We start from the raw sequence: 14,285 nt of genomic DNA on the forward strand, positions 1-14,285 counted from the left end.
TCAATTACATGAAATTTCTATTTCTGGAGATGAACTGATCATGATTTTTCATTATACAGTCAGGGAAGTCATTTGGGGTGGATTACACAAAATTCCCAGGAAATCTGACTGATTTAATCAATGTGAAATCATAAGCAATCACTCAGTGGCCACTATGGGCCTGATTCAAAGTCTGCTGAAGTCAACAGAAAGACTCACATTGCCTTTGTATGAGGCCTTATATACAGCAATTTTCAAACGAAAAAAATCAAGACGACAAATTATTCCCATGGTCAGGTTCTACTGAGTCTCAATTGGCTTAACATAAGCACTAGATTTGTTCATTAATTAGTAAAGTTTTAAAGAAAACAAGTTCTCACAAATAAGACGATATTGCTGCATCTGAATATTTATCATGAAGTGAATACTTATTTTCCCTTCCTAGAATTATTACCACCTGCATCTGTACAGTGTTCACATATTTTAATTTAGGTTAATTCAGTCATCGACAGTAGTCAAGTGCTATGGAAAAAAAATTTCCTTTTGCCTTTTTTTGTAGTTGTTTATTAAGAAAAAAGATCAAACAGCAAAAATACAGAGAAAGTAAACAAATGTGTTCAAATTCATCAGCTGATAGAATAGCTGTACAAGCCAAACTAATGACAAAGTCATCACAGCAAAACAAAGTAACAACATTAACATGAAAACAAGCAACCCCCCGAAATGAGACACTGACATAATGAGACATGGCATGACAAATTACACAAAAAATGGACAGCATCTACTGGTTTTGCAATTGTGAATCACTAAAGAATGAGACAAATATGGCCATATATTAACCAGAGGATCTCAGACCAAAAGATGTTAATAATAATGTTCCTTTATCATGGTTACACTTCCAGGGATAAATGAGATTATAGGGTTAATTCTTTAAGACATCTTGGCATCGGCTATATCCTGCTATGAATTAGCTTTAAATTTAGTTCGTCTAACTCTTCAGAGACATTGGGCCTTTTAAAATACTGCTTAAAATGCAATTCCAATGAGATTGTGATATTTTGCTTTTCACAAATGTCCAAACTCTTCTTAAGTCTTATCCCTGCTTTGTTTTTTCATCTCAATTATTACGTTGGCCTCTCATGGATTGACTGAAGGAAAAGAAGAGAGTAGGGAGATGTTGAGTTCAATGAATGAACACATTATCCCTACATTACAATCTGTGGTATCTTTGGTGAGATTTCTGGAAAACTAGAGAAATTCCACAAAGTGTCTGTGGCAGGAATTCTTGTAATCTGTGCAAATTCACTAAATCTTCGCTGATGACACAGTCTATAGTAGCATAACACAGAAACACTGCTCTCAAAAACTTATCCTCTGCAGTTTTAAAGACTATACGGAAAATAATGAGAACAGACACTTTAAATGGCAACATGACAAAGATTTATTCATTGATTTCCAACTGGTGTTAAACCACTCAAGAGACATCCAATATGTTTATAAGACCACCACAGATATGACTACATTTGCATATTATGTCTAACTCACTACCATGCCCTCTTTTTCGTAAAGGCACTAGCTATAAATAAAAAACAAAAAACAGATAAAATTAGGGTAATGCCAGGAAACAACTGGTTGCGAGTATGGACGTCTACTTTCATGTTTGCACACATTCATGCTTTAAAATGTACAATTTCAAAAAAGTATATTCAAAATAATAAAAAAGTTACCTTCATTTTTGGCATTACAACTGATAAAATGAAACATGCAGAAAAATCCAGCAAAACAGAACTCAGTGCATCATTTTGTCAGAATGAAGCAGTTCTTTATCGCCTTTTATGTTCTGTGATTACATTCATAGTACAAGGCAAAAAACATCTGACTTCAGTATCATTTACCTGCTCTTCCATTCCTTCTCCAACATCTTTGGATAGTGAAATCTACTCTTGGGAATATAGGTTAAATTGTAATGCTATGTTTTCAACAGTCTTGATAGTGCAGCATGGCAAAACACAGCTGGTTGTATTTACTGTTCTATTTCCAGGCTATCCATTTTTAAATCAGGTGGTTTAAAGCTAATCATTTCTTCATACGTAATCTCTGGAGGGGACAAAAAAGAAAAATAGGTGTGAACTGTCTGAAATACATCGCATTTAAGTAGTGACTGCATGTAGACCTTTGGCCTAAAGTAGCTGACAGGCATCATACAATATTGATTTAAAAAAAAATATTCAAGGCAAAACAGAACACAGGTACAGTGAAATGATTTGTATTTCTAACCTTACTAAGGACTTAATCAAAAGCCTGCTGAAGTCAGTGGGAGTCTTTCCATTGGCTTCAATAGACTGCGAATCATGCTCTAAGATATTATTTTATGACATATTTATGTCCAGCAGTTGTCTACTAAAACACACTAGCCCTGAAAAGGAAATGCAGAGTATACTGCCAAAGAGCTGCCAGAATGGCTTAATGAAAGACAAAATATAATATAACATGCAACCTTTTAGAAAAGTCCAAACATGTTTATTTTAATGTACATTTTTGCCATCACATTTCTTTAGCTGCAGAAAAGTGTTCTTCATCCATTTCTCAATCCATTGCATTCAAACATAAATGAAACACTTGAACCTCTGCAGTTACGCTTTGTTCTTTGAGGGTTGTGCTGTAATGTATGTCGATTTAAGGTTTTCTCACAGGATATTCGTTTGCTGTACAGCATGTTAGCTCTCAAGCCTGCTTACCCCAAGACTCGCCCAAAGTGGTACTATGCACTGCTATTTTGCCCTGCCTTCTGCCCAACCCTTTGCTCTCCATGATGACAGCAATCTCCCTTCAACGAGGAGCAAGTTATGTCTTTTAACTGACAGGAAAAAAAAAAAGATCACAATTATGGCTCCTTTTTATTAAATGCACTTTTTTCCTCAAGCTGGAAAGAGACTTTAAGGGCCTATTCCTCTCCACACTGAAGTAAATAACATACTTCACATTGGGCAGGAACAAGCCTTTGCTCACTGGCCAGTGTTTAGAGCTGATCAACCTGCTCATGTGAACTGGTTTAGTAAAAAGATCCACGTACTGGGGCAGTGAGAGAGAGAGAGAGAGAGAGAGCGAGCGCACGCACATGTGCAGTAAGCATGTATGGCATTCTTTAAAATAGTTGGGCTGTCTCTATGTCCCAGTGATTGATCCCTAGCTCCTAGAATGGCCCCTCTGAGCCTAAGACAGCCCGGTATAAAAAAGAGCAGCCTAGAGCCAGTGAGCCTTGCTCAGATGCAACCCAGGGTGAAGGCCTTAATTTCTTCAAAAGCTGGTGTCGGAGACGGTAAAGAAATGAATACCGTACATTGTGTATGTGATGCTTTTGTGATTATTAAGCTGCTTATTCTATTCTCACGCCATCTATTCTACTGAGAGTACTACTGCAGATGTTGTGCCAAAATGAGGGGAAGTGCTGCAGCAGCTAAGGAAACGTACTGCATAATGCATTCAACTCCAAATGGTGCGTTCCAGGCCGTTGCATTTTGAGATATTTTCTAACTGATTTAACAGCCAGGAATTTCCTGGCTGCAAACCTCAGCAATATGTCATGGAGACTTAGGAAGCTCTTAGGACATACCCTAAGAGATGCCAAGCACTTGTAATCCCCATTAACTTCAGGTGCTCGGTTCCCCGCTCAGGATCAACCACTTAGGGACTTTTAAGTTTGAAGGATAAAAAATAGGGAGAAATGTGCTATCAATTTCTTTTGAAATTAGGCCAATATTCCATTAACAACTCAGAGAAATCCTTTATGTAAATGAGGCCTTCAGGGTCTCCCTATTTCAATGTAGCACTTACTGTGCTTGAGAAGCAGTAATAAATATTAATTGTCATAATAAAACTTGTAGAAATTGCTGCTTGCAGGAAATATTCAGGATCATATTATTAATGGAAAGAGAGATTATTTGTTTCCATCATGAAATGCTGTCACTGTGGAGATGTACAGGAGCCTGGAGTTCGTATGGATTAATGAGAGGACATAGTCTCTCTACAGTTAACACTATGGGTTGGTTTCTATTAAAGTCCCAGTTATGATCACTTCTCTACTTTCATCTAACCTAAATCTATTATTCTGAAATTTCTCTTGTGGTATCCTGTGCCAAGGAAAATTCACTTTGGAATGTTTAGAGGAAATAATGAAGGCATTCTTGAAACAGGCTGGAAAATCAGTACAGTGCATTTTTTTTTTAAATCTATCTTTGCCCTTTTTTTTGCCTCATCTTTCACAAACAATTTGATCTAGAAATCCAGAATTGGTTTATTCTATTTTCTCACAAGAAGTGTTAACACTTTAGACTATTTGTATAAAGATATTTGGGTAAGCACTTGAATTAATGCTACGTGTTTCCTTTTATTTTTATTCATAATATAAAATAAAAATAGATTGTTAACTTTACAGAATTGAATCAAATGAAGAAAAATCAACCCTATTTCCCTTGGTATATTGTTTGGATGAAAATCAGTTTTCTACTGCCTAGTGAAATGCTGAGTCCAACAAACTTGACTCCACTTTAATATGAATTTTAGTTGCCTGCTGAGAGTTGAGTCACTATAAACATAAAAGCCAGATTTTGAAAGTCAGCCACCTGATTGACTACCTACTTAGGCACCTAAAAAAAAGACTAACCTGATTTGCAGAGCTGCTGAACTGGCACTGGTGTTGATGGACGGTGAAAATCAGGCCACCTTCATTCAGGTGAATAAATATGGACTTAATTTTAAGCACCCAACTTCAAAAATTTTGACTGGAATGTTCTTATTTGTTTTGTGGGTTTTCCTAGAAGGATTCTTCTATTGTCATCCATTTCATGTGTCCTGTTCTATTGACTACATGGAGATAGTAGGACTTTTCTACTATCAAGATGGCTTTCATTAAATAAAATTACACATATGCTCAGGCTTATCCACCAGAGAATCTCTCACCTGAGAGTTGAATAAAGGAAGCCAGACACCTAAGCACTTGGCAATTTTCTGTCTTTGCTGATTATGTTAACTTTTCTTTGAAGACTATTCCCCAAATTTGTATAGCATGTATCAAAGCAATGGAATAATCCCCCCAAATAAATTAGCTCAAAGAATCTCTGTAGATACTATATGAGTTGATGAATATTAAGGCGGTGTACACTTTAAAAGTTGACTCGTTAAATGACAGTTCTTCTAAAGTGACTAACATGTTGTTAAGCAAAGTACAATATTTTTGTTCCAGTCTGGTCACAAATTTTGGTTGAAAAGCTTTAGCCTCTTGGGGGAAAATTGCTAACTGACTGAATTGGGCTGGGAGGTGGCAGTGGGGAGACAAGTATTAATAGGGAGGATTGTGTGAATTTTGGGGAACAGGAACTCCCGGGGTACTTTTTGTATATCCTCTCAAAATCTCTTAGGACTGCCTGATCCTGAACATATTGACCAAAAACCATATGACCCTTCATACACTCCCAAAGGATGTCTGAGATGCCATCCCTGATCTAGGTTAGAAGGGTAGCAGCGGGTTATATCACCCAAAACTGAAATATCATTGCATAATAATTGGAGCTGCTTGCAGATAAAAGGATTTTCCCAGACAAAGTTCTCTTTTGTCAAAAAGTTTTGAAATTCAAAATGTTTCTAACCAATTCTAAGAATAATTCATATGTGAAACAGGAATGACCAAGCCTAGCTGTCTTCACACAGGTGTTATTTCACTGACTTCAGTTGAGTTACACTAATCAGTGGAAATCAAGAGTAAGTAAAAAGGGGATCAGGCTCTTAATTTCATTATTGTTGCAGCTAGTGGGGTTCTCTCACTGGCAGGAGAAGTAGGATAAGGGGGCAGAGTTAAGGTTGTTTTGGGTACCTCAACAGGAGTATTCTTTGCGGCAGTTAGGTGTTGGATTTTTTTGTTTTGTTTTTCAATAACTAAAACATTCAAAATTCCAGACTCTCAACCCACCCCAAAACATCCCTGATTTGAAATCACCATATTATTAAAACATTATCAATTAATGGCTGATTTACAGTCTTAACTCTACCTTACCAATGCGTTTGGTTAGGGAATATAGTAGATACTGTGTTTGCTAATCTGTCCTTTATTACTGCTCACATGGGACTATAAATACCAAAATATGAAAAATGTCAGATATAAAAAAATCCTCAACAAAATAAAAATAGGCAGGAAAGATTTAGGGCAAACAAATATTATGAGTAAAAGCATGTGAAAAGCTTAAGATATAAAAATACCATCCACTGTAACTCCTGCAATCAAGTGATACAAGGTAAATAATTCAATATTTAAGGCTTTTGATTCTAAAAGGCCCATGCAATACAGAATGTTCAAAATGTATTAATACACAAATGTTAAAGCGACATGCTGTTTTTACATGTTGCAGGATTCATGTCTCAGAAAACAGATCCTTCATAGAACTTTTTACAAAATGTGAGATTAGCTGTTTCATTTATTCCTGAGACCACTTACAACCAACAACGGATGGTATATTGTTATACCTCCCACATCTCCCTTTCAATGACCCCAAACTAAATGAAGTACACTGTACTACTCTGTGAACGTCCTTACAAACCAATAAAAAATTCATATTAAAATATATTTTTAATAACAGACTAAAAAAGGAATAATGCACGTTCTGCCCCTCATTGTTTGAATTTTCCTACGAAGTTCCTCACAAATGGAATAGAGATGCCTCGCACATATTAGATTCTTTAATACAGTATAATTCTTCCATTGATGGGGACAGGAGTTAATTCCATAAAAGCTAGAGGAGAGACATGCATAAAAATCTTACAAACTGATGGGAAACTAGATTCACAAACTGAGCTAAGCAGCTGTGTGAAAAATTAAAAAATCCTTGTCCCTGTCTTTTTTGTTTAGGTAGTAAATCAGCATTTCAATGGACAACCCTTCTACCCTCATCAAGGAAAACATGGTTTAACAAAAGCACATGCCCATGGCACTTATCTCTAACTTTTCGTTTCTTAAAAGAAGACAATAATCAGTCAAGGAACCGTATGGCTAACCAATGGCCAAACTCTCCCCTTATATACAGGTTACTTAGGTATAACTTATGTCGCTCAGGAGTGTGAATAATCCACACCCCTGAGGGACGTAATTGACACCGACCCAGCGCTAGTGTAGACAGCTCTATGTCAGCGGGAGAGTTTCTCCTGCCAATACAGCTACTGCCTCTTGCGGAGTCAGGAGTTAAGCTGACAGGCGAGCTCTTAGCTTACAGCGTCTCCATCACAAGCACTACAACGGTGCAGCTATGCTACTGTAAGTGCTGTAATGTAGATGTAGCCTAGAAGTTAAAACTGAAGCTTTACTGAAGATCTAGGTAACGTTGCTTTTTCAGTGATGTAAGCAATGATTCTCCGATTCATAGTTTAAGAGGAGCTCATGTCCGACTATGTAGCCATTCAAAGAGTTCCTTCAAATTAAAAATACCAATAGCTAGTTTACAAAGGTGTAATCAGAGTGTTCAATTTAAACCACAATATTGGTATAATACAAATAATGTTTAAGGAAAAAGAAAAATTGATTCCTCTTAAATGGAACAGAAATAATCTTTTAAGTACAAGTTTGAATGTATTACCTTACAAAATAAGAAATGGGCAACTTGCATAAGAAAGTGACAGTTTTTGCATTCAGAGCAGCGTAAACCACAATTCTGTGTTGGAGTTTTAGTTCCTGGTATTCCTTCCTTTATGGTACAGATTTAATATGGTACTTATCTATGTAATGAATTTTTTGTCAATATAACACAACAGTTTGAATGTACTGACATAAACAGTTCACAGGTCTGCATGCACACAGCATCTCTAAGCCAAAACTCCATTGACAGTCAGGAACATACTGACTAACCCATCTCTCACCCCTGGCCCCCAGGAAGCTGTTATACTTACAAAGTGCCTATTTACATTTTTGTAATAAATAAGCTTCAAATATGGAATATATCCAAGGACTAAAAACTTCTATTTGAAACCCATGGCCATTAGTAAAGCAGCCCATAACTGGGCCTATACAGTTGTTTTACTTAGCAAAGCCAAGTAAATGTTTTAATGATAAAAATCAAGAACTTGTATATGTGGTGGAAGCAGAAAAACCCCTCCCTCAACACAGCAGTAACATTGCCATAAATGTCTTAAGACTCAGAAGGAGCAGCTTCCTCGTCTCTAGAGACATTCTAACAGAAGAGAGGCAAAAATACTATATCAGAGCTTCCGAATGTGTCAGTTTCTGGTAATACAGAGTCTCAGTTGTGATAAAATTAGAGGATCTGCAACTTCTTCAGTTTTGGGAGGGATCTTCTAGTAAATGTCTGCAAGCGATCATGCACAAATGGCTCTATTCTTCATTTGGAATATTATTCTTCTCTAATAAGAACAAAAGGACAGTATTTTGCCATGTTTTAATGCTCTCTTAGCTAAAGCTGCAAAAATATTATTTCAATCAAGCCATTCTTTAGACCTACAAAGGAGATAAGGACATTTTTTTATAAACAATCAGAAACCCTTGATTTCTCCCCTTTCAAGAATTTCAACCAGGTTAACCTCACTAAGGAATGCTTTTACCTGAACCCATTAAAGATATGCTAACCCAGGGGTAGGCAACCTATGGCACATGTGCCAAAGGCGGCACGCGAGCTGATTTTCAGTGGCACTCACACTGCCCATGTCCTGGCCACCGGTCCGGGAGGCTCTGCATTTTAATTTTAATTTAAATGAAGCTTCTTAAACATTTTAAAACCTTATTTACTTTACATACAACAACAGTTTAGTTATATATTATAGACTTATAGAAAGAGACCTTCTAAAAATGTTAAAATGTATTACTGGCACGCGAAACCTTAAATTAGAGTGAATAAATGAAGACTCGGCACACCACTTCTGAAAGGCTGCCGACCCCTGTGCTAACCAAACAAACCGCTCAAATAATTCTTATATAAGACTGCCTGTGCACTTAATTATTTAGCACATGGAATGAGAACACACATTTGCTGGAATGCAGCATCTGAAATATTAATTGTAATTTTCCTCAGATAAATTGTTTGATCACCTAGATGTTTCTGCTTCTATCCATACAATTAAAAGTCAAAATAATTAAACTGAAATAATCAAGACTGCAAAATCAGACTTAGTATTTGTCTTATTTTCAGAACCTTAGGTATTTTCAAGGGCCATTTTCTAATGATAGATTAAATATATAGAGAAGAGAATGAGAAGAGCTATCTCTCTCTTGTGGTGAAATTCATCCCTTTGCCAGGGCCAGCTCCAGGCACCAGCCCAGCAAGCAGGTGCTTGGGGCGGCACATCGGGCTCTTCGGTGGCAATTCGGCAGCGGGTCCCTCGGTCCCTCTCCAAAGGAAGGGCCTGCCGCCGAATTGCCGCCGCCGAAGAAGAAAGCGGCGCGGTGGAGCTGCTGCCGATCGTGATCGTGGCTTTTTTTTTTTTCCCGCCGCTTGGGGCGGCAAAAACCCTGGAGCTGGCCCTGCCCTGCGCAGAGGTCCAACAAAAAGACCTATGCTCAGCTTCAATTCCATGCAAGCCCTATTTTGAAGGCTTACCAGACAGCAAGTGTTAAAAATCGGGATGGGGTTGGGGGGTAATAGGAGCCTATATAAGAAAAAGACCCCAAAATCGGACTGTCCATATAAAATCAGGACATCTGGTCACCCTAGGCTTACGTGGCCCATAGGCCTCGGGCTGGCCCTTTGAACAAGGGTTAATTTCACAATCTTTTTGATGCAACAGAATCTGCTGCTGCTGCATAAAACATTCTTGCTTCTTATAGAGAAGTTATCCCCACTTCCCAGTTTCAGCTCAGGAAGCGTTAAACCAACTTTGCCCCTGAAACCATTTTAAAAGAGGCTTGCATCATGAAGAGGAATTAATTTTGTGAAAAGGAAATTGTTAAATCTTCCTGTCAAGGGCTCAACCATCTGAGGAAATAGCAGACAAACAAATTAAGCACCTGTAGTTACAGCAGCAAATGCAGCATGGATTCATATTAGACAAGATAACTGCAAGGCAACACGTGCTTCCAGACTTTGCAGCAGACAAATTTTGTGGAGGGAACAGTTGATGGCAAATAGCTCTCATCATCTATCCAGAGGTAGCAGAATTATGGGAGAGCCCTCCTCAAGCTAACAGAGGGTTGCTCCTCACTGACTGGACACTGTGGCCCATTTCCTGCCCTGCACTAGTGTAACTTTGCACCACTACTATAACTCAGCCTCTGTAGGATTTCACCAGTGTGGAAGGATTCTTGGGTGGCACAGATATAGGCAGCCAGTTTATGGGGACACGACTAGGGGGTGGAGGGGGGGAGAAGGGAGGATAAGAGGGCACTGGAGAGGATCCCTTAAACTCCTGGTATCTCCAGCTGCTGGAACAGATCTTTGGAGCTCTGGGTAAGAGTGTAATTTGGAGTAGCCATCAGTCTGCTCTCACTTAAAACAGGGACCAGCTTCAGAACTGGGGGAGTGAAAAGATCATTTACAGTTATTTTCGCAGCACCCCTTCTGCACTGAGCCCTCACCAGTCAGAGCTCAAGATCTAGTCTAGAGATTCCTCACAAAGAGCAGTTTCCTCAAGCTCCCACTTTATAGCACTCACATCCACATAGCCATAGAAGAGCAGACAATGAACCAGGCTCCCCATAGCTAAACTACATGCAGAAATATGCTGGATAAACCAGCTCTGTCATATCCATTTTGCGATGAGGGAACCGCACAAAGGGTCAGGGCAGGATTCTCTGCTTAGGCCACTTAGCACTCTGCTCTGGCTGGAGACAGAATTCTTGCCCTTCCCCCACACCTCCTAAACTCTCCACTAGTGGAAAGCTGGCAGAGGTAGCTCCATTGCATCCTGTGCTAGCCGTCCCCACCACTTGCATAAGGGGAAGTGGTGGTGTGGTGGTGGTGGTGATAGGAAAGGTCTGAGAGAGAAGGGGGCATGCCAGACTGGAGCTTCACTACACAGATTTTCCACTGGCCTATAATTCCTTATGCCAGTAGTATACATTAGTTAGTGCTCCCTTTGCACTGGTCGGTCCTGAACTAAGGGGCTGCAACCAGCTACATGAAGCCCCATAGTTTGGATGGAATAGAGAATCAAAACCTTAGAGTCCGGGTGTCAATCAAAAATAAAGAAACACCACCCTCTGCCCACAGACTATCCCCCTGTGTACCGCTACGATAATTTGGGGAATCTGTCTATGTACCATTTATGAATTCTGGTTGATGTTATGAAATTGCTGTATTTCTGAATGCCTGTGTATGTGGAACCCACTGTTTGCTGATAGGGGCTGTATTATGTCTCTGGGTCAATCAGACCAGGGACAATGGTTGGTCATTAGACCTAAAATGGTCACTTATTCTGGTGGAATCACCTTGGGACCAGGGCCGGCTCCAGGCACCAGCCGAGCAAGCTGGTGCTTGGGGCGGCAGCTTGTAGGAGGCGGCATTCCACCCAATCCTAGGGCGGCACGGCTGCTTTTTGTTGTTGTTGTTGTTCCGCTCCGGCCGCCCTGTAGGGGGCAGCAGAGTGGAGGACAGGAGCGCTCTGCAGCAAGCCCGGCAGGGCAGCCCGCGTCCGTCCCTCCCAGCCGACCGGAACGGCGCGGAGCCCTCCCAGCAGGGGGCACGGTGGGAGAGGCCGCGTGGCAGCGCCCTGCTGAAGCCCTGGCCATCCCCCTTCTCTCTCTCCCCCCCGCTCCTTCTCCCTCCCCCCGCTAGCCGGGGCACATCTGCAGGGCAGGGAGTCCCTGTGAACCCTGGCTTCAGCCGCGCCGCAGTTTTTTTTTTGCTTTGCTGTTCTGGCTGCCCCAGTGGTTTTTTGTTTGTTTGTTTGTTTTTTGCTTGGGGTGGCCAGAAAGCCAGAGCCGGCCCTGCTTGGGACAACGGCTTGGCTGAAGCTGGGCGCTAGTTACTCAGACTTCGCTGAAGGGAGTGGAAAATCCCCAGCAGCAGAACAAAGAAACCAAGGGACTGATGCTGGCTTTTAAAAGCCACTGAGGCTGGGTGGGTCGGAGACTCGGGAAAGTTTGGGCAGGAGAGAGGAGCATCCTGTTTAACAGCAGGACCAGCCGAGGTCAGAGAAAGTTAGCTGACAGAGAGGGAGAGAAGTTCCAAGTTTCTGAAGAGAAGCCATGAGCTGCATGAGAAGGGTCCTGGACACCCCAAAGAACTCTACAGAGTGGTAAGGAAACTAAGGCAGCAAAAATGCCTATACGTGTGTTTATCATGGTAAGTAAAGAGTAATTGTGTTTAGAATCCTATGCAAAGGCTGTCTGTACGTCTGTTGGCTTTCATTGTCATGTGCCCCTGCAGAGTTAAATGGTAAACCCACACTGTCCTTACCCATCCTGGGAAAGGGTGGGCTTAAACTACAGGGATCACCACTGGTCCCAGGGGGCTAAGCAGTTGGACTGCGGGGTCTCAGTTCTTAGGAGGAGGTGCTAAATAGAGAGTATCCCCAGGGAACCCAGCCAGGGGCAATGATTATTCCTGCACCCTCTCAACATACACATGAATGGGAGATTTAAGAAAGAATCAAGATGTCTTCGGCACTCCACTTTATCTTGCCATGTTTTCAATTTCCTCCATCTCAAATGGAATATGTAAAAAAATTTCCAAAAATATTGAGAAAGAGTTTCTTGTTTATGTGTGTTTGCTGAAAGGTAGAATCACAACAGATCTTTTAATGGCCATAGCAGCTGCACATATGGGGTCAAATTTCAGGAAGCCCACTATACAACTGGAACAAATAGTTTGGGCAAGCATTGGGGTTCAGATTCACCCTGTAGAAAGGGACAACAAAAAGCATACCCAGCACTTTAATCCCACATAATCCTTTTGGAATTGAAATGGTGCAAAGGCCACAGGCTGGCCCTCTACACAAAGGGGAATTTCACCCTGGGTGTGCAGGCCTAATTTGCTTTAGCTTTTACTGTGATTGCATGCACAGGAAACAGTTAACAGTTTATTTGTTCACACATTTGCTATGACTACAGAAGAAGGGTCAGAGCCAAAACCAAACGATGTAAACTGGCATCGTTCCACTACATCGATCCAGCTGAGGATCTGGCCCACAAGAGTTTACAGAAGAATAAAAATACAGGATCCTTACAAGATCACTTGCACCTGCCTTCACGTGGGGCTGTGCGTGTTGAGGAAAATCCAGCGATCAGATAATGGAAAGAGGGACTAGAACCATAGGGGGGAAATACACACAGATTTGCGTTGTTATTCTGAAGTTTCTGAATTCAAGTTGTGTTGCAATTCCCTGGGCAAGAACCAGACAAAAACTGTTTTTTAAGCAAATAATTTTTTTGCTGCACATTTGAATAGCTGCATACAATTCTCCCTTACCTTTCCATTCATCTATGGTTCGTTCTTTATTTTCTATCGACTCATCATATAGTTCGGCCTCAGGCTCATCATCAGGATCATGATACTGAACAAAGTAAGCATGTGCGAGTGCTTCTGAGGCAGTTATTCTTTTATCACTGTCTAATATAAGCATCTTCTCAAGAAGATCTACAGCTAGGGCAAAAAAGAAACTCAAATTAAACTTAAAACATATTGTGTAGCTAAAGAGAAAGTCTAGAAGTGAAGATATTTCATAGTGAAAGTTTACATGCAACCTCAGAATCATCCTTTTCCTTGTTCTTGATATCTAGTGCAAGAAAAAGGAAAATTAATGGGAGAAAAAAATTAGACACATACTGTGTCTATACACACACACAGTATATCATCACTTCTCCCAAGATCATGTAAAAAGCATCCTTTTGTGCAATACAGCCCATAGCCTATGAAGATACACATTCAGAGTAGAATTTTCAGCCATTAAACAGGCCTCTGTTTTGGTTGGTGCATGTCACAGGCTATAATGGGTGCAAGTTAGGTCATGTTTAGGGTTACCATACGTCCGGTTTTTCCCGGACATGTCCGGCTTTTCAGCAATCAAACCTCCGTCCCGGGGGAATTGCCAAAAAGCCGAACATGTCCGGGAAAATGCTGGCCAGGCACTTCCCCTCCCGCGGCGGCTCTGCTCCTCCCCTGACTCTTCGGCTCTGTTTAAGAGCCGAGCTGCCCGAGCGCTATGGGCTTCAGGCAGCCCCCTTGCCTCCGGACCCCAGCCACCGGCTGGGCACTTCCCCTCCCTGGCTCCGGCGGCGCAGGGTCCGGAGGCACGGGGGCTGCCTGAAGCCGGTAGCGCTGGGGCAGCTCGGCTCTTAAACAGAGCCGAAGAGTCAGGGGAGGAGCAGAGCCGCCGCC

General features: G+C 41.0%; 1 protein-coding gene across 8 annotated transcripts in view; it reads right to left on the reverse strand.

Annotated features, from left to right (window-relative positions):
* Positions 1–527: 527 nt before the first annotated feature.
* MAPK11 (mitogen-activated protein kinase 11) overlaps positions 528–14,285 on the reverse strand; it is a 50,229-nt gene continuing 36,471 nt past the window's right edge. For 7 of the 8 annotated variants that reach the window (XM_034767734.1, XM_034767743.1, XM_034767720.1 and 4 more), the window contains 2 exons: positions 13,377–13,550; positions 528–2,076 (listed from right to left, as the gene is read on the reverse strand). In XM_034767734.1, the coding sequence (XP_034623625.1) occupies positions 2,003–2,076; positions 13,377–13,550 (248 nt within the window). In that variant the 3' untranslated portion in view covers positions 528–2,002. The remainder of the gene's footprint in view (positions 2,077–13,376; positions 13,551–14,285) is intronic. The other variant, XR_004645413.1, reaches the window with a different exon arrangement.

Source organism: Trachemys scripta, chromosome 1 (assembly GCF_013100865.1).
Source record: "Trachemys scripta elegans isolate TJP31775 chromosome 1, CAS_Tse_1.0, whole genome shotgun sequence".
In the NCBI taxonomy this organism is placed as follows: Eukaryota; Metazoa; Chordata; order Testudines; family Emydidae; genus Trachemys; species Trachemys scripta.